The 25,625-nt window shown below is 39.9% G+C and overlaps 2 protein-coding genes and 1 long non-coding RNA gene across 6 annotated transcripts; 1 reads left to right on the forward strand and 2 right to left on the reverse strand.

Annotated features, from left to right (window-relative positions):
* LOC116735356 (kelch-like protein 11) lies at positions 1 to 4,948 on the reverse strand. The gene is made up of 2 exons (XM_032587194.1): positions 4,349 to 4,948; positions 1 to 3,058 (listed from the first exon to the last, which is right to left on the reverse strand). Exons 1-2 carry the CDS (start codon positions 4,909 to 4,911, stop codon positions 1,474 to 1,476), a joined length of 2,148 nt encoding a protein of 715 aa, XP_032443085.1. The 5' UTR covers positions 4,912 to 4,948; the 3' UTR covers positions 1 to 1,473.
* Positions 4,743 to 16,971, forward strand: LOC116735357 (uncharacterized). 4 transcript variants are annotated; one of them, XR_004342372.1, is made up of 6 exons: positions 4,743 to 4,846; positions 6,812 to 6,890; positions 7,675 to 7,743; positions 14,653 to 14,766; positions 15,949 to 16,147; positions 16,548 to 16,971. It is a non-coding gene; the product is annotated as an uncharacterized LOC116735357 (long non-coding RNA). The 4 variants fall into 4 exon arrangements; XR_004342370.1 differs by lacking the exon at positions 15,949 to 16,147; XR_004342371.1 differs by lacking the exon at positions 16,548 to 16,971 and having other exon boundaries at positions 15,949 to 16,541.
* Positions 5,998 to 25,591, reverse strand: aclya (ATP citrate lyase a). The gene is made up of 28 exons (XM_032587193.1): positions 25,228 to 25,591; positions 21,424 to 21,603; positions 19,632 to 19,754; positions 18,554 to 18,616; positions 18,100 to 18,290; positions 16,570 to 16,649; positions 15,767 to 15,897; positions 14,657 to 14,775; positions 14,072 to 14,208; positions 13,926 to 13,987; positions 12,897 to 13,014; positions 12,651 to 12,805; positions 11,903 to 11,993; positions 11,468 to 11,609; positions 11,205 to 11,373; positions 11,020 to 11,124; positions 10,751 to 10,947; positions 9,737 to 9,818; positions 9,381 to 9,491; positions 9,157 to 9,284; positions 8,801 to 8,894; positions 8,546 to 8,700; positions 8,298 to 8,448; positions 8,051 to 8,194; positions 7,826 to 7,939; positions 7,657 to 7,739; positions 7,498 to 7,574; positions 5,998 to 6,898 (listed from the first exon to the last, which is right to left on the reverse strand). The coding sequence occupies exons 2-28, from the start codon at positions 21,580 to 21,582 to the stop codon at positions 6,804 to 6,806; spliced, it is 3,276 nt and encodes a 1,091-aa protein (XP_032443084.1). The 5' UTR covers positions 21,583 to 21,603; positions 25,228 to 25,591; the 3' UTR covers positions 5,998 to 6,803.
* Between the last annotated feature and the right edge of the window lie 34 nt (positions 25,592 to 25,625).

The raw sequence follows: 25,625 nt of genomic DNA on the forward strand, positions 1-25,625 counted from the left end.
TTTATCTTACAAAAACAGCTTTAATTGCAAGTGATGCCATTAGTACGTCTTACATCCAAATATAAGGACACAATGTCAGACTATCACATGCAAAGCAAATACATAGCTTATTTCAGTTAAGATCTTTATATTGGTCATAAAGTGGAAATGAATATCATTTCTACGCTCTTTAACCTTGGTACTGCACAGCTCCTGAATGTCAGTCACAACAAATTCATAGCAATCCCTTCTTTGTCTTTAGGTTTGAATCCTTTTTATTACATCTTTACGTCTCTTTGGTGGGCAACAGGAGACACCTCCAATGTACACCTATGTCAAAATGAAGTAACAGAAATAATTTTTTTATGAGATATTTAATGTTTGAAACAATTCCGACCATACTGATGGTAACATCTTTGCTTAGAGTTCAAAACTTACTTGCTGAAATCTGGTATCTACAAAATACAATCACCTTGTCTGATATGACACAACTGAAAAATGCTAAATCAAGGTGCAGCAACAACTTTAAGACTTTACAAATAAGAGGTTGAAAAAGTGCAGGTCTATGAGAAACCTTAACCATTCTTAGGAAAACAATAACCGAACCCTGTGCAGACACAATCCATAGACAGTCTTGCATTCATACGCATAAACATTTTTTACATTTTCTGCTTGAATTAAGAGAATAAGTGGAAAAATTTAAAAAGTGCAAAAGAAATGAATGAGTAAGCCATTGATTTTGGTGATTAATATAGAGGCAAAACATTTTTTTGAATGTACTGCATAAATAAGGGAAATGTTGTTGCAACTTACATATTACTAGAGCCTGGACATTATACTGCCCCTCTGAGAACTGTTAAAGCATTACATGTACATAAATGACCAAAATACACTACAATTGTTGAGGACAAGGAGAGAGCATTCTAGAAGCTTTTGCAATGAGAAGTCTTTCTGGACTATCCAGAAAGAAAAGACCAGGTAACCTATACGTTATATTCACAGTCAATGTTGAATGTTTGAAGTAAAGTCCTCTTTTAGTAAGTTGGACTTTTCATGAAGGGATTGTCACAGTGTTAGGAAGGAAGGAATGATGGGACTCTTAAGAAAGTAGGAATGCAATACTAATGTTATCACTGATGTCACATATTCCTGCCAGTACAGGCATATACAATAAAGGAATGTCAAGTATCAATTTAGACATATATAGCTTTATACTATACAAATAGATAAACAGCATCTTTATCAACATTAATTACTAAAGCATACTTAGTTTTTTGGCTGCTGAAAAACACTCTTATAAACATGTGTACATCTGCAATATACCGCCTGAATGACCTGCATACACATTTCATGGCTTTAAGTCAGCAATTAATACAACAATATGGGAGCTAATGCCACGCAGCTTAGATGAGTGACACCAATGAGAACAACACATCATTCACAGCAGCGGGTTATGCATGAATGGTGGAAATTTTCAGATGTCGCTGGCCCCGTTCAGCACTCTATCTGCGACTGGAGCTGTCGACGCAGGGTTAGGGTGCGCCTGTGGAGCTGCTGCATCTGCTGCATACGATCTCGCTGGCGAGCCAGGTTCTGGGGCATGGGGTACCGCTGGCAGCCGTACAGGAAGCGGTACGGGATGCGGACGTGGCAGGCGGTGGCCCGACAACGGGGCTGTGGCATGGGCGGCAGCAGCATCCAACGCTTCCTCTCCGCACAGTAGCGGTAGGCCTCTTTGCGATACTGCTTGTCAACATCGTCGCTGTTCTTCCAGCCTCCAATGATGAAGACGTCCTCATCAAAATGGCAGATGGCGGCACCCTCTATGCTGGTCACTTCTGGCGGCAGGCTCTCCAGGATCTCATCAGAGATGCGGGCACTAATCTTCTGCCTGGCGACTTCATCCCGCACTGCGTAACTCTTAGGGCAGCAGGAAGCTGTGTGGTAGAAGTTAGTCGAAGCCACTGCCATCTGGAAGATGCAATAGTTGTCAATGAGTGGCAAGGAGTCGACATCCTGCCATTGGCGGCTTTCGGTGTCATATCGGGTGGTCACCGTCTTCAGTCCATCATCGTTATCTGTGTCTACAGGTGTGCGTGCCGTCACATACACATAGCGATCCTCCACACTAACCGCTTTCACATCTCGCAGGATCTTAGGAGCTGATTCTAAATTGTGCCACTTGTCCTGCTCAGGCTCATACACACTAACATCCTTGAAACCTGGACTGAAGTTGCCGTGCCCACCAATGCTGTACAGGATATCCTTGATGCACGTTAGCCCAAAAGAGTGCTTGCGCGTGGTTAAGTTGCTGACTTGCTCCCAAGTGTTGCGATTGGGATTGTAACGTTCCACTGTCTTTGCAAATCCTGGCTCCATCGATCCAGCTACATAGACATGGGACTCTGTGGTGGCGATGGCGTGGCCATCCAAGTGGTTGTGGATGTGAGGGAGGTTTACCCATCGATCTTCATAGATGAAGTACCCCACACACTCACTCAGATAGTCCCCGCCCTCTGACACCCCACCCACCACCATGATAACGTCCATGTTCTGTCCGAACCGAGGCTGAAATGAGGCCATGTGTGAAGACCAGAACTCCATATCTGCTGACTTGAGGTTCTCAAAGCGAATTGCGTGGCCCTCTACAGCCTCTGACACCAGCCGCAGGCAGGCTTCATTAGAGGCCACAAGTCGTTCATTTTTCACCACCCTGGCCAAGTAGGTGGGTTTTATCTGGGGAAGCCTGAGGAGACGAAACAGCTCCTCGAAGTAGCGACTTCGCTCTTCTGGGTTCTTCTGCACCCACTTCACCACAGCCTCAAACAGCACCTCCTCTGAATCCACAGTGATCTCTGCATCCGACAGCCAGTCACGGACCAGGTGAAAGGGGAGCGTGTAAAACTCCTCATCCTGGATAACCTTGTGGAAATTGCGACGAATCATGTCTGCGGCCCGCAAAGCCAGCTGGTCCAAGGTGTACATGTGAGCTAGACTGTGCACTGCCACACAGTTGGTCAAACTCAGCTTCTTCTTCAGGAATTCACCACAGAAATCTTTGAGCTGCAGCAGCAAGAACCTTCAAATAAAGTAACAGAGAAAAAAACACAATGAAAAACATCAGAGGGAATTGAGGATTTTCCAAGAAAAAGAGCTTGCAACTATCATTAAACCAAAAGTGTAATGTTAGGACATGTAGTTTATTTTATTGGGATTTTATAGGCAAGACTAGCAATGCAAATAGCATATTATTTTGAGCTGAAAGGAAATTGCACAGGTTTTTCAAATTTAGCTTACAAATAAGAGTCTGATATTCTTAAATAAAATCTTGTACAATCAATAGGCAGTAGAAGTCACCTAATTGCTAAATATAGTTCACCTGTATATTATAAATATAGCTGTTCTCTGAAGGTCTCAAAGGTTTGTTGGAGAACTTTGATGAACAAAGAGCATCATGAAGACCAAGAAACAGAAGTGAAGCCAGAGATGAAGATGCTGAGTTTAAAGTTGAATTCAGTGAAAACGTCAGTTCATTATTTCAAAATAGAGAGAGTAGGTCACTATTACAAACCTACAACATGGCTATCTATCTAAACTGACAGACTACACAAGAAGAGTTTTAATTAGAAAAGCAGACAAGAGCCTCATAGCAACTCTGGAGCAACATTCATGCATTGTGCTAAGCTGCATTGTGTTGATATTTATGGAATGCCACTGGAAAGAAAGTCAAAAGAAGTTACAGTTTGCTACAAGCCATGTATCAAACAAAGCACATGTCAGAAGGTTGCCTTGGACAGTTAAAACCAAATATAATCTTGTTGCCTGGATGTAAAACACAATGTTGCAAAAAACATTGACTGCACGCATCACCATTAAAACATCATCCCTACAGTAACAATGGTGGCAGTATCAATAAACAACAATATTCCACCTCACCTGACCAGATAATTAAACTACCACACAATCAGCACTATAAAGGAATGGATTAGTGTGTTGGTATGGCCAAGTCAATGTCCAGAGCTGAATCCAAATGAAAATTGATGTTTATAGATGTTCTCCATCCCATCTGACTTTGCTGAAGCCATTGGAGGCGGGATTGTTTTCTCTGGAAGTGCTCAGCTGATTAAGACATGCCTCAAAGGAATTGCTGCAAAGATGGTTCTACAAAGCTTTGCCTCAGGTGTATACCAATTAAAAAACCCATCTGTCATTTTATTTCCACTTTACAACTATGCATTGCTTTGTTTGCCTATCACATAAAATCCCAAATAAAAACACATAAAAGTGACAAAACATGAACAAATCTCGAGATGTTTAGATCTGTTTACGGACGCTATGTGCATTTCATAAAATTACAAACAGATTGTACCTGTCTGCCAGCTCCAGCACCTCATGTACATTGCAGGTGCTGACGCGTATTTCTCCGGTGTACATGTACTGGATGACACTCTCCACTGTCTCCGGGTCTGGCCCCAGCTCTGAGCTCCACTCCTTCATCTCCACCCGTCCGGAGAGCGACTCGGAGAACTGCCCCCCCAGCAGCGGAGTGAAATAGTCGGTGGCAGCAGCCAGCACAGACCTGTGGGCCGAAAACTCGCAGCTCTGGACGCTCCCGGTAGCCGCCCCGCTGCTGAAGGCCAACGTCACGTCGCAAAACAAGCCCTGCTTTCTCTGCTCGTTCTGCCGCCGAGAGAGCTCCGAGCAATGGGAGGAGGATGTGAAGTCCTCGGCCTCTTCCGCGTCACCGTCTCCGGCTAGTGCACTAGGAGTGCTGCTGCTGCTGCTGGTTCCGCCGCCGCTGCTGCCATTCCTGGCGGAGTCCTCCGGGTTGGGAGCCGCCGCTGCCATTCTGCTACCAGCTCTGGAGGTGAGCAGAGGTGGGAGATGGAGTAAACTAGAGAGGGAAACAAGGCGACATACGCAGCCACACATACATGGAGTCCAGGCGGGGTCAGACAGTGAAACGTAGTCGTTGCGTCATTTCCGTAATTCGAAAGGGGATCCTCAGTCGAAAGAAAAACAAATCCCTCTATGTGTTTTTGTAATTATTCTATCATTTTACTGCACCAAAACAGATGATAAAAAATATGGTTTATCTTTTATGCGATGTTTGACCAACTAATAGTTTTACCATGAGTTATGGTAGACCGGTTTAAGATGTAATCTAATGTGTAATTTTGCAAAATAAAGTACGTTCAACTTTAAAAGCTATAATACATTCCCATTGCTAAAAATTACTCTAACATAGAATTTATTTATAATAAAAAAAACCTAATGGCTTGAGCGGCCGTTATATCATTTAATGGCTGTAGTTCATATATATTCCAGATACCCAATTTGAAATGTAGAGTTGCCATTCAGATTTCTATTTTTTCAATTTACAGTCAACATTTTACATATTTCATGAGAATTTTAGTAATTCTCATGAGTAAAGACTCCATGCATCTACAAGCAGGGAAACACTAAAAAAGCCATAACTGAATGAGTAAGACATTCATTAAAATTCTCACGCAATTAAGCGCAAAATCACAAAAATGGCATAGATAGAAATAAATAAGTATTACAAGTAATTGAAGCTGTCAAATGGGGGCCACTGAAGAGGCCAGTATATTAATGTTGCCCACACTCTTAATGGTGCAACTGCTGCGCATTACTTTTTGTGTCGAATCCATAACTGACCCAGTTATGGAAAAAAAGAAGACGTACACCTTTTGAAATTCAGGCTTTTTTGTATTTTTATATATTTAGGATTTGTAAGGTGCATTTTATTTTTGAAATACTTTTGAGCTGCATCTATATATTTGATAAATGATGACATGGTGGGATCTGTGGGGTAAGCAAAGTTGAGGTGAACATAAACTGTACATTTCTTCTTTTTTTACCAGGACTACATAAGGTCTGATAAAATAATGGTATTTGGTTCTGCTTTCTAAAGACAAAACCAGGAAGAAAGTTTTCTTATTTCAGACTCTTTGAACATTCTGACATTGGAGTCAAGAGATTATGGAAATCACAAAGTATGATTACATCATGTTCATTTTATTTCTTTTATCTCACAAGTGCAATTGTGAACATACAGCATGTAAGCACAAATAAGCACAATTAGTCCACACTGAGGTTAAAAATAGACACAAAAGCACAAGGTGGAAAAAACATTCTGTCTCATACTTAAGAACCTAACAAGCATGATTTGATCATTTTACATACTGTGTATGACAGTTACAGATGAAGAATGTGAAATGATGTTTAAAACCAGCATTAAAGAGATAAAATAAGACATGAAGCCTAAATAATAAACATGTTACATCTCGGTTTGGCACACAAAAGCAAACAGTTTAGTTTTTCCCACTGCTTTAGGAATATTACATCGATACAGATATGAAGAACTTCAGAGTTGATCTGTATTGCACTGAAGTTTGTCATTTCCAAATGGCACAATAACGAGAGTAGGCGTTACACAAGAATAGGACATCCAGACTTTGTAAACATGTTAATGTTATATATGTAGATAAATTACAGCACTTCACTCATTGTGACTGGTAGTTGTAGTCAGCAGCTAAATATTCACATGTATATCTGAACCTATTGCATCTCTGCAGCACATTGACAGAACTTCAAGCATCGCATTTAGGCAGGTTTTAGTAGTACTCACAAAACTGCTGCAATGACTGGCTTTTACAACTACACCCTGAAACATCTTCTCAGTGTCTCACATTTACAGCTATAATATTTGTAACATGTACCTTTAATTTACTGTCACTAGTTTCTGAAGTGGCAGATCACAGTGTGGAACCAATGGGTGATATGTGGTTTTGTCTCTTTGATTACATAGACATGTGCTCCGGCAGCACATAGGAGATATCATCCCAGGGGTGGCGATACAGACCCTGCTTCAGCCTCTTCTGGTCCAGGTAATGACCTGTAGGAAAGATGAAAACAGTGGAGTTGTTTGTTTTCTGCTGCTTAAGTCTCCATTCTACCACAATGCTTCCACCACTTGTACCAGATACATTTTCATTAGAACTGCAGCCTTAAAACTTTGACTTGATCACTGAATGCAAATGACCTAAGCGTCATGGGGTTTTTTAATGTACATTGTTCATTTCAACTGCTTGTTGGAGTTCTGTGAGCATTATGCAGCCTTGGATTGAGGCCCAGATTTTTTGATACACAATCCTTGCTAGTGAACCACACCTCAACGTAATGCTACCGCTGCTCTTACCAGGCTTTGTCACGGCACACTTTAGACTCAAATATGTTCCCACCACAAAAATGAACCACCAGGATTCCCCCATGTGTTTACATGCCTAAATAATCAGGAGAATCTTACGTAGTTTTATACATAAGGTAGAGCACAGTTTGTTTTTGATGCACCCCAGAAACACCTCTCCAAGACCACAAAAGGCCTTGGATGATTTTTTTAACATTATTGTAAAGTGTTAGTTTGATGTGAAGAGGGCCTTGGACAGAAATGTTTGCTGTTGTGCAGATCTGACCAAAACAATAGAAACAACTCACCAATAAATCCCATGCTGCGTCCCAGGACAAAGATGCCATTAAGGGCACCGATTTCAACAAACTCATCTGCCTCATCTCTGTAGGATATGTCAGGAAAATGGTTACTTTATATTATGTAATATGTAATGTAATATGCTATAATATGTACTTTTTTCTGACCTTGTAAATCCTCCACAGGTTCTGAGCAAGTCCACAAAGGCCACACCAATGAAGCCATCCACATTCAAGATCAGGTTGGGCTTCTAGGTAACACAGGGACAGCGAGAGCTCATGTAGTGAAAAAGATGTGTGTTGCTAATGCAGGAAAACAAACACTTTAAATCCTTACTTTAGAGGTGGTGATCTTCTCTACTTCTAAAGCGTAGTCCAGAAGTTGTGAGGAAGGAAAGTTCTGCTTCACAAAGTCCTTTAAGATCTGGACTCTCATGTCAGGATTGTTTATCTGAAGAAGCAGAGAAAAAATATTCGGTTGAAAACTGGAAAATTATCTGAAGACTTCATCTTATTTTAGAACTCTAACTTTGTCTACCTTTGAGCCATAAATACTACTCACCGACTTAACTCTGTGTCCGATGCCCATGATCAGCTTTCCATCCTTCTTCATCTTGTTGACAAACTCCATAGGCAACATGCCGCTATCAAATGCATGGCTGAACTGCTTTGCAGCAGCATCCAGAGCTCCTCCAAATCTGTCTCCCTGAAGAAACAACAAAGGAAAGTCAAGGTTTTCTTGTACCTTTTGGTGGATCTGGGCAGATATGTAATACTAAAAAGAAAAAAAATATATCAAAATGTCTCACAATGGTGAGGAGGCCAGAAGTGAGGCTGGAGATTAAGTCTTTGCCAGCCCGGGCACAGACAATAGTGTTGTGTGCACCCGAAACAGCAGGGCCATGATCTGCAGTTACCATCAGGCACATCTCAATAAACTGGCAGGCGTACTTTGGGAGCCTGCACATGGAGAGGTGAAATTATAAAAATAAATCTGTATGTAGGCCAGTAATCCCTCAGGCGGGCGTTTTTCTAAGCACCGGTGGATAGGTCTGACCTCCGCTGGAACCAAAGAAGACCCAGAGTTCCTCCTAGGCCAATTTCAGACTTGAAGACCTCAGTGATGGGCATGCCAGCATAGAGGAGCTCCTGGCCTCTCTCATCACAAATACTGGTCATGAAGGAAGCTGGTTTACGTATTAGGCCCAGCTCCTGCACAACAGCCAGAAAAACACAGGTAGTGCCATTAGTCATCCACTAATTTACTGTTTCCAAAAAGAATGGAAAATATAATTCTTGCCGCTTTACTCACTCGTGCCCAGGAGTAATCCATTGGTACAGTGGGAGGAGGCACCTCTTCAGCTGGCTGGATTACTCCTTTGGAAACAAGGTCGTCATACACAGATCTGCACAAAGAATAACATAAAACAATCAAATAAAGAGTATACTGGTATATAATAGGAGCACAGTGCATCTGGAAATTTCACAGGGTGTTTCAGTTTTTCTACATTTTGCTATGCTACATTTTGTAACAGAATAAAAGCCTTTCCCCTTAAAACTAGTAGGGCTGTGACATAAAAATATGGGGAAAGTGAAGCACTGTGAATATTTTCTGGATGTGCTGTATGTCCTGATAAACCACTGGAACAAGCATAGCTGTGCACTCACTTGATGATCTCTCCCAGCTCATCAAAGCTCTTGGGAACGTACGCTCCGGCCTCTTTCAGAGCCTTGTTCTTGGCTACAGCTGTTTCAGAGGCCTGGTTGGCACAGGCTCCTGCATGGCCAAACTGTACCTGATGTATAAAAATGTGCCAGAAAACAAAGTTAAAGACACCTTTAATTTTTTTTATTTGACTGAAATGAATTAGACCCTGAAGTCTACCTCTTACCTCTGAGGAGAACATGGTGGCACAGGTACCAATGCACCAGCTCACTACTGGCTTGGTAATTCTGCCCTGCTTAATAGCCTGGCCAATCTTGTATTCTTCTGTCCCGCCAATCTAAAAGAAAGTATGTTGGAAGTTAGATACAAAGCTAGGTCTGGGTTGATTACAAGTATTAAGGCATACCAAGGGTTAAAAGAGCTACACATTTAAAACTGATTTTAAAAAAGCCAGTTTTCTCTGACTTTATGTAGCATGAAGCAACAACAAAATTACCTCTCCCCAGCCCTTGCTGCACACAGCTTGTCAAATGGCTGCTAGTTTTCCCTCAGTTCCCAGCAAAGAGGGAAGCTATTTCTCACCTCTCCAAGTACGACAATCATTTTCACTCCCGGAGTGTCTTGGTAGCGCAGAACATGGTCAGTAAACACGGAGCCTGGATATCTGTGGGAAAGTCCAGCAGAAACTTAAACAAACATGTTTAAATTTTTCATATATATTGACTGGCCACTTTATTAGGTATACCTGTTCAACCGATTGGTAACACAGTTATCGAATCATCCAATTACATGACAGCAACATCTACATGTGGTGAAGACAGATTGCTGAAGTTCAAAATAAGTAGCAGAATGGGGAAAAAGGGGGATTTAAGTAACCTTAAATATGCCCTAGTTGTTAGTGCAAGAGTATTTCAGAAAATGTTTAATCTACCAGGATTTTATCACACAACTATCTGTCAGTTTTACAAAAAAAAGGTGGACCAGAAAATGACACTATATCTAAAGATCAGCAGTGACATTGGGAAAAATCTTTTGTTGAAAGCAGCAGTACCTTAAGTAACCCCTTCTTACAACTGAGGCATGCAGAAAACTAACTCTGAATGCAGAATACATAAAAACATGATGCAGATGGACTACAGCAGCAGAGAACCACATTGGGTTCCTCACCTTTCAGCTAAGAAAGGGAAACTGAGGCTACAGTTTACACAGGCTTACTAAAATCAGACAATAACAGATGAGAAATGTTTGCCTGATCTGATGACTGCAATGTTTAATGGTTAGGGCAAGTTGTAGTGTCGTTGCTATTTTCTAGGGACACTTCGGGCCTTTTAGAATGAACGGAACATCAACATCAACACCACAGCCTACCGCTGTATTGACAGTGTACCTATAGTGGCCACTTCCAACAGAACAATGAACCATGTCACAAAACTCAAATCAACTCACAATGGTTTCTTGAATTTGACAGTAACTGTTCTCTAACGTTTAATCTCTGTCACCAAGAATTAAGGCGCAAAGGCAAAGAAAGGTCCAATCCAATAGGAGGAAGATGTACCTAATGAAGGGGCTGGTGACAGTACATCAAACGTTACACACCTGTCCCCTCCGATGGCCACACCCTCAAAAACACCATCAGTAGTGCGGGAGATGATGTTGTTAAGCTCATTGGACATGCCGCCTGAGCGGGACACGTAAGCCACACTGCCTGGACGGTACAGCTTGGAGGCAAGGATATTGTCCAGCATGCCTCCAGTGTTACCAATCTTGAAGCAGCCAGGCTTTATCCCTCCAACCTGAAACAAAAAGACACCCTGTAGTTTTTTTTCACTGATATATTCTAAGTTATCCAAGAGTGAAAGACTAACTGTAGCAGGGCCAATGAGGGTGACACCCTTCTCATCTGCAGCTTTAATGATCTTCCTTGTGTGTGCTTCAGGGATTCCCTCAGCAATAATGGCAATGGTTCGAATCTGAGAATTAGAGAAAAGAGCTTTGCTCAACCGCTTTAAATGAGATAACTCTTTTATCCTGCTGCAGGAGACGTGTTTACCTGAGGGTACTGCATGGTCTCCATGGTGCTTTCAAAGGCCGAGCGCAAAGAAGCAAAACTGATGAGCACATCCACATCAGGGTGCTTCCTCATGGCATCGCTCATGTTTTTATACACTGGGATGAGGATCTCTTTATGGCCCCAATAAAATTTCTGTTTGTGGTCGCCACTGGAGGGCGACCAAGAACAAAAGTATTCATGACACACCCAGCTACAGAAGGTTCTTCTTCAAGAATGAAATGTGCAAGAAGGAGTATCCTTACGTGAAAGGGTAGATCAGGGCAGAAACAGATGGCTCTTCTCTGGAGCAAACATAGTCAAAGTCCAGCATGCCCTGCACTGCTCTAGTCTGCATACCCCACACCAGAGCTTTGGTGTGTTTGGTGAAAAGGGTCGAGGCCTTGGCTAAGAGGAAAGAAATCACTCAGAGATAGAAACTGGTCACTTAAAATGTTGTAAATGTGTTTAAGCAATACATTTTATATGGAAGTTGTTGTTTTTTTTTAAGATAAATTTTCCTTGTATGACACTGTGAGTATGAGCATTATTGTTTCAATATTGTAGTTTGCTCTTGCTGTCATAAGAGGGAGCCCCAACACTTTAGCTTAAGAGTGGTGGTACTTTGTGATGAGATGTTATAGCTGAAAAATTTAGGATGCAAATGTTTTTACTGTGCAATGGGGTGCAAGTATACTCACTAACAGAAGCTCCAGTTTTCACCTTCTTAGCTGGTGAGCCCTCAACTTTAGCTTTGTTTTCTGAAGAGTCTTTTCTTCTGGATGTTGGAGTCTGCAAACAACAAAATGGGGAGGGGAAGCTCTTGTCCTTTATTCACTGCAAACGCAATGATGGAGCAGAGATACGTCAGGCCTTCAGGTTATTCGATAAAACACCACCTGCACTGAACATCCATTCGAAGTTCTGCTATTTTGCACGTCTGCCATCGGCTTTCCGAAGAATGACTTGCAAATTTCAGACTAACCACCTTTGAGTTCAGCCTAAACTAAAAATTTAGTTTAGGTCTAAATCATTCATAGAAATAACTTTAAAAAATATATTTTTTAAGTGCATATCTCATGATTTTTTTTCAATGTATATTTAAGGCAAACTAAGCACTGTACACACACATGTGTAAGCACTTGCACACTCACTTTGCTGAAATCCTTCACTGTGCACATTTTTAATGGAAGCCTCAGGGGGAAACTGCACGGCTCTGCTGACTAGACTTACAACTGAGTAAGAACGGTGCACAACCTCTACACTATTCTTACACAATAGAGCTACTGGGCTTCAGATAACCTGATTCACTAAAAGGACAAGACAGCAGGAGCTAAAACAGAGGCTGCTGTGCCAGTCCTCCTTTCACCAAACTATATATCACAACTGGAAGCTGATTATTTAAACACTGCACACTGTGGGCCAACATGGCTGAGTTGCATGTCATACCGATGTGCTGCTGCTAGAGTTGAGGAGAAAGTTGGCGGTGTGGGCAGCAACGGGAGGCTGATTGGGAATTGGCCGGTGACCCAGAGCCATGCCAACAATGGCAGTCATGTGCGTTTCTGTGCCAAAGACATGAATCGGGATTCCGGTGGTTTTTCCTGTGTGGGAATTAGCATCAAAAGACAATCAGCTGGTGTTGGCAGAAAGTTTTTGTATAAAAAAATTTAAACAGCAGAAAAAAAAACATACCAACTTCTCCCATCACTCTGAGGCCCTCTTGATAGTTGGGGCCACCGCGGCGGACAAATATAGTGACTTCATGCTCCTTAAGTGGCCCCTGATAGTCTCTAATAGCTCGAACAATTCCCTGAATAAGACATATATACTTGTGGTGACTAATTTGAGACAGACAGGTAATAAAAATTTACAAACAGAAGAAAATGTTTCTTATTATACAACAAGTCTATGGAGGGGCAAAATTACCAAAATTTAAGGAATAAATGAATAAACAAATAAATACTGAAATGAGTCGATAATTAAAATTGAAATCATTAAAAAGTTGAATAAATATGCAATAGCTATTATACATTAATGATATAAGAATTAACATAAAGCACACTTTATAAACAACAATGTTGTTAATGTTCACAATGCCAAAGTGTTTTATAATTTGATTATCTTATAGTTATATGTGACAACACATCATTAATTTATTTGATCTGTCAACTTAACCAATCAAAGTCACAGAGCTATAATCACCCAACTCAAAATAATTAGACTCAAGTTGATTTGCTGTGCAGGTTTAATATCAGACGCTAAGTGACACAGTCTGTGTTATTTCCAGTTGTGCATCACGATGCAGGTAAGATTTTTAGACTAACTAAACTTTGAAGGAAATAAGATTTTAACATAAAATGATTTTTTTTAATCCACATGATTGAATTACAGTTACTGAGTTAAATTTTATGGTTGGCATGTTTAAAAATATCTTTTAAAAAATTATCTCCATACCATTGAATTTTATTATTAGCATTTCATTTGTGTAAATTTTTTCATGTGGTAAATTTATTGGATTACGGTACTACCAAAAGTAAATGCAAATAAAGTGGCTATATTAAGTTGACCACAATTACTTAATTATTCATTAATTGCCATGACTTCTTGTTTCCTTGGGTGCATATTTTATGTGACACATGGACCTATTTCTTTTAAACACTCTTCAGAAATGGAAAGACAGGAGAACAACCCATTACAGCCTGGGGCTCAGCAATACTGTACCTTAAATGTTGCTGCTACATTTGTGAAGTTTGCAATGCTTCCACCGATAATCAAAACCTTTCCTGGAATTTAATAAATATGTTTAGATCACAATAAAGAGGAATGTTACAATTCATGTATTATAGAGAAACCTGACATTCCCCTACCATCAGGATGCTTCTCTCTCGTCATCAGAGACAGGATGGTCTTTGCGTAGTCGTAGGTCTGCTGCTCGCTTGGCGCTCCTGAATACTCCCCATAATTGGCCAGCTCGTCGACTCCACCCAGGTCACAAATTGTATCACTGGGAGTTTTTTTTAACCACAAAAACAAAAGCGACTTTTCTTAGCTCAATTTAAGAAAATAATATGTGCATTGAAAGCGTTTCCATCGGTTTGGATCCCGCACTGCACTGTAAACACATAAGACAGTGCACTCAGGGAGTAATTAGTTACGGCTGATATGTCAGCATGTTACGCTTTTGATCCTCCTCAGCAGATGGAAAACCACCGATTCCTCCTGAGTGTTTCTAAAACAGCAACATTTAGAAATCTCATTTGGCAGACAGCTGATTGGGCAGTCTGAGTGGCTGAACCATGAGCTGCCATGCTGTCCTTATTCTTTTATATGGGTATGTGTAATTCACTGAGGACAAAGTTTGGGAACAATAAAGCCAACCAGGAGAAACGTTAAATGATTTATGAAAAGCATGTAGATTCTGCATTCTTGTCATGTAGATTTACAGTAGGTACCTGTACACGACTGAGGCACCTCCTCCAGCCACCATGGTCCAGATTCTGCCTCGAGGATTCAACAGAGTCAGTTTGAGACTGGCACCGCTCTTTGCATCAAGATCAGCGATGTAGGCTTCCTGAAACACACAAAGAAATGATCAATACCTAAAGTTATTCCTACTTGAAGCAAGTAGTTAGATTTATCTCTAATTAGATTGTGGCCAACACAAGCACCGATGACAGTCGATGCGGTGGACATCTCCAGTTGTTTGTGACAGTCTGGGTCACAGCTGGTGCTTCTGGGTAAAAAAAAACTAGCTCCTAATCAAAGACACCCACTGTGCCTGGTTTCTGCTCTCATCTCACAGCAGGCCAATTAGTCCAGACCTTCTGCTTCACAGACAGACGTGCCTTCAACATGCGTCAGCCAAATAAAAGAAAAAAACACCACTACATTAACCATATTTACTTTGTTTGTTAGAAAAACTGAATTGAAAATTATAATTAAAAAAATATCAGGTATGAAACCAAAACTGCATAGGTACAACTTGAGAGGGGGAGACAAAAGCATAAACTTTTGACCCTTGACCAAAACAAAACATCTATGAGAAACTTCCTCCCAGTAGATATGAATTTCTGGAAATATATAAGCAAATGTAATAACATTAGATTAATTAGATTGTAGGAAATTACTTTGAATGATCAAAGCAGGTACATAGCATCCCCAAGGGGATAAAAATTGACAAAAGGTCAAAGTAGCAAACAGTTCAGTTTTGTGCACAAAATAATCGGGTAAAAAATGACCAAAATAGCAAAGAAGCGAAATGATCAGTATATGATAAACAAACAAATAAACATCCTCTTTTTGATTAACAAAAGTCAGGAGTAAAGCTGAGTTCTAAGCAATGGAAAAATTTCTACTCAGCTGTAGCTCATTGCTTTCATTAGAGACAAAATTGATCAGAATAGTTATAACTTTATTAAAGGTTACTGACAGATGGCCTATTCAATATTTTGAGTAAATCTAATTTGAAATGATGAGACAGGGTTCTATAACGCTGTTCAGATTACTGATTTCCTCGTTGTGCCTCCTGCTTGACATCCTCTACCGATGTTGCCCCTCCTCACCTCGGGGTAGGCCTCCCTGCCGAAGGGGGGCGGGAACTCCACGTCACCCCACTTGGATTTGCAAATGTAATCAGCAGTTGCGTCAATCTTCGCCGCCATGTCCAGCACATACACGCCATCTTTTGTCACCACTGACACGAGAAACAAACACCATGTTAAGATCTATAATTTTACTATTACAGCTGTGGAGACCGTCTGGGTCAACAGAAGGAACCTTCCTGTTGCCCCAGCAGGAGGCATGGAAGGAGTGAAGATGAGGTGGAAGTGGCTGGTTATCAAAGCAGCAGCGCAGCCACATCAACATGAACAGCTGCCACAGGGCATGTACTGTTGCCCAATTACTTCATTAGAAACACAAGCTGCCTTCATCAAGCAGGACGGGTCTGAATTATTTAATGTTTTCTTTCCTGGATGTTAAGAATTGGCAGAATCTTCTGTTTTAATAAGAAATACTGTTTTCATCTGCAGTTCCACTTTGATGTCCTCTTTCTAATTATAAAATTCAATAGCATATTGATGAACCGGCGTGGGAATAAAGCAAAGGAAGCATTTATGATAGCTTTTACAGATAAGCCATGCAGACATGGACATATTTTTTGCACCCCTGGTAAGGATCAGCGAAAGCCTTTAAATTAGTTAAACCTTTACTGCAGTAAGATGTTCTCAAACTGAAAAAAAACATTTTATTCTATTTTTAGTTTGACTACATCATTTCCATGAAAAAAAACACATCTCTACAAAAGCGGCCAACAGAGTTAACCAGATCTACATGTTTTTGCAGAACTGGATCGATGAAAACCTACCCAGAGGGTTGATCTCCAGGTATGTGAAGAAGAGATCCTCATACAGGTTGAAGAGTCCAACGATGAAGCTGGCAAGAATCCTGCAAAAGGATGACGATAAAGCAGATTTCTCCTTGTACATGATTTCAATAATCAATGCAAAGATTTATCTTTCATTTCCTAAGCCGTTAATTCTTCTTTTATAACATAAAGCAATGTGCGAGTATTTTTAATCGGCTCTATGTTCTATAAAGAAAAACTGCAAAAGAGATAAATAGAAGCTAGAGCACAAAAAACAAGACGTTCAGATGGCCTTGAAAACTTGCCTGAAATTAAAACATTGTATGAAACAGAACTTCAGCGGCTATAACTGGATACAGTGTGTAAGATTTTACATTCTATTAAATTTTGTGCCTAACTGCACATTTTTGCTTTGCATTTATAAGGCTGGTGTAGAAAGTATTTGCACATCCAAAAAGCTGCTGGTTCATAAATATTTAACATACAAAACAAAGTCACAAAAATATGATGTGTTTTAAAGGCTGAGTCTGTATTTAAACTTTGAAACTTTATACATATTAGGGCTTAAAATTCTCTGTTCACATACATGCATTCTTTATTTCTATATGGAAATGACTCATCTGCAAGTAAAAAATCTAATGTACAAAACAGAGCATGTGCATGGAGTCACATCTCCAGGATATGCAATCCAACACACCCTGTTTAACAGTTAGAATCGCCTCGTAAATCAAAGAGACACACTGTAGCACACATCACTAAGGGTTTGCGAGGATCAGCAGAATGAGAAACAGCCCACCTGTAAATTAGATGCAGGCACATTTGATTTTCCTCCACCATCACATCTCAAAACAGGGAGATGGAGGAGGAGGAGGAGTTAGGGGGTCGGGTGGGGGGGCATTTTGCTGCCCTCTCCTGCCTGTCAGTTCAGCAGGCAGCTCAGAGATTTGTAACCACAAAAGGTCCTGGGTGAAAACTGGAACAAAAACCCTGAGCGACTCTGCCTCAACCACGTCGGCCTCTGATGGGAAGGGCAGAAAAATAGGAATCCTGTTTTCAGTCTGAAGTGAGTGTTTGGGCAGGGGAGTCGAGATAGGGCCGGCGGAGTGCTTTCAGGGGTTGCTTCTTCAATGTCAGCCAAGACAGTGAGTCCAGCCAGAATCTGCTGTCACGAGAGCGCCGCTGAGGAGATGAATCGGCAGGGGTCAGGGGTGAGGGGGAGACGTGCCACTGTATCCTTTCCATAAAAAAAAATGAACGTGCTTTGAATGTTGCTGGGACACAAAGAAAGGCTGTGGGTGGAGGCTGATCGAAGAAAGGCAGAGCCGAGGAGGAAAATGTCATTTGTTTAATGGAACCACACACCCATTCGTTCCTCCTTCCTGGCATTTACTCCTAATGTCAGAGTGTTGGTCGTCCATCACTCGCATTTTGTTTTTTACACACAATAGTTGTAATAAGTTTTAGAGTACAGTGATGGAATTATTTATTAAATCCAGATTGTTATATTTATTAGTATTTTTTCATACTTACGCTTTCTTGTCATTGGGAGCCTTAGTCAGCAGTTCTCTCTTCACCCGATCTTCACTGATCTTTTCATCCACCCCAATTAGCAGCTTTTGTGCCTTGGCGTCCACGTCTCCGACATCCACCCCTCCCTCGTGGTGAAAGAGGACGTAGTCTCCCTCTCGGGCAGCATAAATGCACACGTAGAACTCCTCTGTCTGGAGGATAGAATAGAATGCAAATAAAATACAAACACCCTTCGTTGTCTGACAACAAAGACATGTCTGTGGAACAGCAGAAAAGTGACAGGCAATAACAGCAAATAGATAATAAAAAAAAAAAATAAAGAATAAAAATTCTGATGGGTGAAGTATTGGAAGAATTTCATCTGGGAAATTTGTTGAATTTTGACATGAAAAATATGTAGGATTCCTGACTTAGGCAGTCAAAAAGAGTCACAGGTCCAAGATGGCTGGCTTACCTGCTTATGAGGAACAAATGGCTCTATAAGGAAGTTTTTGAGAATGCCTTTTGCTTTTCCCACCTGTAAACCAGCAACAGAACAAAATTAATGCACTGACATAAATTCTCAGTGATTGCAAAATAACTAAGGCGATTTCACAGACTGTAGATAATATATGTTTGATCCCTTTATTTATTTGTTTTCAGACTGGAGTAAAGTAACCAAAATCTAACACTTGACTGAAGGAAATTGACATTATAGAGAGAGAAAAAAAAAACAGAAAAACTTGTCATGTAGAGCCACGGGCACATTTCATTTGGGGAAGCTGTCATGGTTCCTGTTAAAGGCCAACAGGCAAAAAGCCTAATAAGGGACTGAATGAGAGAAGAAAAGAGAGAAAGAAATGCCATTTCAAATAATACAGCGAAAAGAAGAAGTGGATGATCAAAAAAGGATATAAGATTGAAAACCTGACATGGGACCTCAAGCCCAGACAGATAAATGAGGTGCCTCAGAGTAACAGAATGCAAATTATCATAAATAAATGTCAACTGTAAGCAAGAGCCATAATTTGCCAACATTAATGAAAAAGACTGAAAATTAAATATTAAAACCCAGCTGGGGCAAATATAGAGTATTGTAGAAATCTGGGGATGTATAATAAACATGATATAACCCAACATGCTCTTCACAACACAACATTTATTCTTATTTACTGGCACTGACAGTTTCATCTGATCTGTGAGGAGACTTTATAGTCTAATGGTGGCTGGACAAAAACACTCTCCTTTATTTATCCGTGAAACAACCTATTCCCTAAATAGACCCGTCTTGGTTTATGAGGCAGAGCAGCATCTCAGAGCTACATTGATGGACTGACTACTGCTTCAGCGGCAGAGCTCGCCTCAGCTGACTGGACTGATTTAATACCCGCACACAAACACACATATGGATACTAAATTTGAAAATGTGCTAGTGTAATACAGGGATGGTAGACAAAGAAAAGAAGAAGAAGAAAGGCATAGTAGAAAAATTGATGGGTGAGAGTTCAGGAGTATGTTTAAATGGAGGTAATTAGTACGGGTGCATGACGTACCATCGTCTCTTTCATAAGGCGTGGCTTGAGCCACTCTTTGACCCCGTTCAGGTCCAGATTGACGCCAACCAGACCGAGCTTCCCTCTCCTCTTAATCAGCTGGTCTGGCTTAACAACGAGTCTCTGCAGGAGGAAAACAAAACACTATGAATGCAGGGAGCAAGCATCAGCACTGATGGTGTTACATCATAAACACAAATAGTTGGAACTATTAAAATCTCACTGTAGAGGCAAATTTAATAGAATCAATCTTAAAATACCCAAGGATTCAAACGTAGTTGTCATGTGAACACGTTTAAAATCAAACAAGAAATTTCCTTTAGTATTCTCTGATCTAATAAAGCAGTAAAGTAGTCCAATTTCCACAGAGATGTTTGGAATGTGGGATATTGTTTTATAGTAACTGTGTCACAGCATCAGGAAAACAACTGATTCCTGGATATTGTGATACTAGCTCCAAATTAACCAACATTTTCAATTCATCTGACTCTATTTTTCTTCTTTTTCCCAACATTATAATATTCCCTCCATATTCTGTGAGTTTTAGTATGCAAGTTACTAAACATAAACATCTGGAGTGGGCATTGAGAGCAGATAGAGTCCATCTAGCTGGTCAAATGTAGTAGAGGTAGAGAGTTGGAATACAAAACAACTGAAATATCCTACCATAATTTGAATCCAAACATAACATTGCAATTGCATTAAAGCAAAAATGTAGATTCCCCTGATGAGACTGATATATTATACAGCTCTGTTTACATCTCAAACTTGCTCTAAACATCTCCAAAACTTAATTTGTAACCTTTCCGCTGTTTCTTTATCTTCACAATGCTATTTGTTTACTAATGTTCTCCAGCAAACCTCAGAGGCCTTAACAGAGCAACTAGATAAAGTTCCACACATGTGGACATGCTAATTAGGCAACTTTTGGTTGCTGTTGATTTTATTTAGAGGTATCAGAGTAAGTAAGTAAGTAACTGAGATCAAAGTTTTGTTAATTATTAAACTAAAATAGACCAAAGACTCAATTTTTGTAAGTGTGTTATAGAATAAGAGCACAGAAATGTATTAACTCACGCAGCTCACAAAAATCACTCAATTATCAAGAAACATTTTCTTCCAAAGCTCAAATTTAAACCTAAACTGCACATGATGTAAATACAAACTTAGACTATATCCCCACCAATCTAGCCCACCCACCTTCTCTTCTAAGTTAAATACAGAGAATGACGTCTGACAGTGGAGTCGTTACTATCTGGGTGCTTGGCACTGAGCAGAGGAAGAGAGGGTTGAGGGTGAAAGTTAATGTGATTTCTTAATCAATTCTAGCAGAGCTGGCATCTCTGTGGATCTGCCCTCTGCATCCTCCTTTTACCTTCCTGATAAAATCCTTCAGTCGTGAGGGAGGTACAGGAAGAATGACCTTTTTACTCTAGATAAGTAACCAAGTAATTAAGTTAACTTGTATAAAGAGCTAGTGACAGTTTTGCTGAGAGGATTGGCCAAGGAGAGGAGGAGAAATCATTCATACTCAGCTATGGAGGTAAAGTGAGGATTTCTCTCCGTCTCCTGGGCTTTCCAGTTTCACTAACAGAGCTGAAGCATCACTCTCTTCTCTGTGATTTCAGCTAATGAGCACCAAGTGACCACTCTGCTGTCAGCCTGAGTAATTGTCTCCATAAAGCAGAGATCGTTCTCCAGCTTTTCCCTCATTTATGCTCCAGACGTTTAATCATCTAAAGAAAAACATCGTCTACATGTATTTTAGTTCAAACGAGCTCTGCTGTCTCACCTCTGTGAGCAGCCATGGGTGTTCCTGCGCCAGCCGCTGAAAGTCCGTTTCGGTTGTCACGTTGGCGTAGCGGAACCTGTTCTGGACTGGCGCCGATGTGCAGATATACTTGTAGAGATACTCCTTCCCCGTCTGCTCTGAGATGGCTTTGGCCGACATGACTGCTCAAGATGGTCTTGTCTGGTGGAGGGCGGTGCGGAGAGGGGTGGACGAGAAGATAAACAGATAAATAATGAGATAAAAAAAGACAGAGGTCTTTTTTTATCTCATTATTTATCTCATTATTTATCCTATCCACAAAGCAAAGAGGCTTTGTGGATAGGAATTTTTATACTACAATAAACAGAAAATGTATGCAAGTTTAGCTTAAAGAATGCGTGTACGTGTCTTTTTTTCTGTTCGAATTACCAGACATTTTTAATAGCAAAATTGCAGGAATATAGCTCAAAAATTTGTTCTGTCTGGGATAAAGTCCTCAAAAATAGAGAGAAAAGTGAAATAAAATGTAGAATCAGAACCACTGGAAGCCCACATTGTTTCTGAAAAAGCCACATCTGATGCAGGCTGATACAAATTCCCTAATCTGTTGACGTTCATGCGATGTTGCAGGGATGTTACCACTCATCACAGAAAATAACTTTATTTGTAAACTACATTGGCAACTATGGATCGTCTTCTTTCCACTTCAAAAATATGAGCTGTATTGTGTTGGTGATGCTGACCATAACATGCAGATAAAACGCATCAAGTTTTGTGGTTGTAAAAAGACAAAAATGTCAAAATGTTTTAGAGATTTTTGTATTGCTGTTACACACTTGTCATACTGGTCAAGCAGCCATGGCAGTGGGAAACCAAACAGCAGCAATAAACAAACAGCAAATGATGTTAAAGCAACAGTGTTGGGGTGTGCTGTGGTGGCGCAGGGGTTAAACACAACCCACATATGGAGGCCTTAGTCCTCGACGCGGCTGTCGCAGGTTCGAGTCCCGGCCTGGAGACCTTTGCCGCATGTCTTCCCCCTTCTCTCATTACCCACTTTCCTGGCAATTAACTATCAAATAAAGGCCACTAGAGCCAATAAAACCTAACCCCCCCAAAAAAAACCAACAGTGTTACACCAAACCACAAACTAACAAGAGCAATGGATGGCAGTCTGCTTAATCTAATATCCATAATTATTCCAAATCCAACATGCACCATGTCGCTAAAGCAGTCCCCATGAAATGTTGTGTCTGTGCACACCTGCTAGAGGCTGGGAATATCATATTTTAGTTTTTGAAAAAAAACTAAAATATGTTTGCTTTTATATCATCACAGTCCAAAAAAAATACTGAAATGCTGAAAAGTTCAAAGTTAAAAACGATGGTCTATTTGCCTTTACCAAGACATACATTCACACATTCCTAGTAAACGAAACAACCCAACTGAAAGTCCAGTTGCTGCATCATTATTCAGCTGTGCTGTGCAGGTGTTTTCCCTGGCATGTAATATTTGAAATCTAAATGCAACAGTACCTCATTGTTACCATGGCACTGTACATGCAAAGCATTAATAGAGATAGCTAAAAAAAATATATTTACATGTTTTCCTTTGTGTCATCATGAATCGTGCAACAACCAGACAATGGACTTACTAAAGCGGAATCTAACGTGATCAGCCGGCGTTTGTTTGGTCTTTTGGTACTAATGAGGTGATGGGTGGATATTTGCTTGTTAAACAGTCACATCCTGCTGAGGCTTCAGCAGCTACACGTCTTCACCCTGTAAGAGCTCAAGCTGATCTGATGTGAACCATTTTAACACCATAACAGTGAAATCATGCAGGTCAGACAACTTATAATTAGTTGCTATTGGCATCCAGTTTATTTCAGCTTGTGACGTAAGTAAAATGACACATAAAATCACAAACCAGTAAAAGCATCTATAAATTTTACTGCCGAACGGGTGAAGATGTGACCGTTGCACTTTGCAAATACGTTTTGACCACTGACATAAAGTTTCCAACCTTCATGTGTCATAACAGCACTGCAGTTTCAATTTCATAAAAGCTGAACTTGTAATAAAGTCGAACATTAAGAATTTTAAGTCTCCCAACAAGGTGAAGATCAGACACAACATGAATTATACTTTTAGGAATCCTAAACAACGACCAGTTTACGTTATAGTATAAAAATATGCAGGTATTACACTGGAAATACTCTTGTAGGTTCAAGGTCGGATGAGCTTTTCCTTTATATTAAATTAAATACAATTATATAATTCAATAATTAATACACTAGTTATTCTTCAAGCTTTCCTTCTATTGGCTATGGCCCAAAAACTGATATATTTTTTTTATTATTATTCATTAAATGCATAAAAAAACTAAAAAAAAAAAAGTATTCCTTGTACATTCAACTACCAAATACAATATTTGATGAAATATGCAATTTAAGTTCTTTACTATTACTATTCAAATGAGGTGCCTTTGCATTCATGTATTTGTATATTCAGAATATCATATATTTTCATTTTCTATTGGATTCAAAACAATTATCTCCATCTGGGAACCTGCAGCACTGTTTTCCTGAGTGGCATTATGTTGTTAAATGTAAATAAGCCAAAAAGAATACTTATGTTATGTGTAAAGCTTGAGTTCACAAAATCTAAATTCCTGGGAGAAGTCCAGCATTTGTCATTGGTCTGTAAAAGCCTGGATAGTGTCTCTAATAATTATGCCACTAAATCAGTGTTACATATGTTATAAATTAGCTGTTAAACTTCCACAATTATGCTAAGGTTATAGTAATAATCATATTTTGGAGTTGCTGTCAATGTTTGATAAAACTGCTAGGATTTTTTAAATTTTTTTTACCGTTTTATTCACCATAAATCTCTGATTAGTCTGCCCTACTAGGTTCCCAAGGCCATTAGATATGTTATCACGACTTGCACTTTTACTTACTTATAAGGGCTGCACTAATTAGCATTATCACAGAAAATGACTTTATTTGTAAACTACATTGGCAACTATGGATCATCTTCTTTCTACTTCAAAAATATGAGCTGTATTGTGTTGGTGATGCTGACCATAACGTGTAGACAAAACGCAAAGACTGGCAACCATCTCTTTCTATGCATTTCATTAGGCTGAAAGCCCTGATGTCTACTCTCAACTGTTCCCTCTCCTCTGCAGCTCTGGCAGTCATTTCTTAAATGGATTAATATGACAGCCAAGGACCGCTCTCATTATTGATCACTGTTGTTCCAGAGTCACCACAGAATGGGTTCCAGGCCAGGATGATGTTTAATCCAAAACTGGGTTTTCATTCATCTTGCAATTTATTCTCTGTACCTGGGCTGTCAGAGGAGGAAAAAAAATCACTACTACACAGCCAAAATAACACTGGTACAAATGGCAGACAGTAATAGTGTCTCTCAAAATAGAGAATGACGGATGGTTGGAGAGGATGCACAAAAAGGGATGATGCTCAAGAAAAGAAATGCCCCAACAAACTTGTACAGGGAAAGCTGTGTGGTGGGGGGAACAAAGTCAGGCACCGTTTCAACTGATTTAATCAACTTGTTTCATTAGTTTGCAAAAGCAAAAACAACTTATTATTATTATTATTATTATTATTATTATTATTATTATTATTATTATTATTATTATTATTATTATTATGTTTAAACTACGTGCTGGATAAAGTAGATTCGCTTTAAATCTGGTTTAATGTATTTTCTTAATAAAAAAAAAAAAACAATCCTGAGGGACACTAAAATGAAGAACAAATACAGATTTAAATGTCATTGTTCAAAGTTTTACCTTGTTTTCTTTCTTTCACTGTGGTAGACGTGATGTGTGGAGATCCTCGGCAGTGCTGCTCCACTCTCCGCCAGCGGAACCTGTCTGGTCTGAGAATAAAGCTTGCTGTCAGTTACCCCTCTACCTCTCTCCTCATAGCCTTAGCTGATGTTTCCTGGCTTCTGATTGGCTCATCCCACCAGCCCGTGTTGTTGCATTCACATACTGTAGGAAATTTCATAACAGGGCAAATATTTTAGTTGGAGCTTTTACATGAAATAAATGTAGATTACGTGAAAACCAAGAGGTATAAAAGCAGTTGTCTCATTTTTATCTTAGAATTCAATACATTTGTATTGTTTGATTGCGAAATTGATAGCTTGTGTCTTTCAATAAACTGGAATATTATCGAAAACTTC

Source organism: Xiphophorus hellerii, chromosome 16 (genome assembly GCF_003331165.1).
Source record: "Xiphophorus hellerii strain 12219 chromosome 16, Xiphophorus_hellerii-4.1, whole genome shotgun sequence".
Classification (NCBI taxonomy): domain Eukaryota; kingdom Metazoa; phylum Chordata; class Actinopteri; order Cyprinodontiformes; family Poeciliidae; genus Xiphophorus; species Xiphophorus hellerii.

Coding starts and splice junctions, on each gene's coding strand:
- LOC116735356 (XM_032587194.1), bottom strand. CDS start 4,911: ATGTGTGGCTGCGTATGTCGCCTTGTTTCCCTCTCTAGTTTACTCCAT. Junction 3,059..4,348: donor GTGCTGGAGCTGGCAGACAG/GTACAATCTGTT, acceptor CTTTATTTGAAG/GTTCTTGCTGCTGCAGCTCA.
- aclya (XM_032587193.1), bottom strand. CDS start 21,582: ATGTCGGCCAAAGCCATCTCAGAGCAGACGGGGAAGGAGTATCTCTAC. Junction 19,755..21,423: donor ACCCATGGCTGCTCACAGAG/GTGAGACAGCAG, acceptor TTCCTCCTGCAG/AGACTCGTTGTTAAGCCAGA. Junction 9,492..9,736: donor TGATTGTCGTACTTGGAGAG/GTGAGAAATAGC, acceptor ACTTTCTTTTAG/ATTGGCGGGACAGAAGAATA.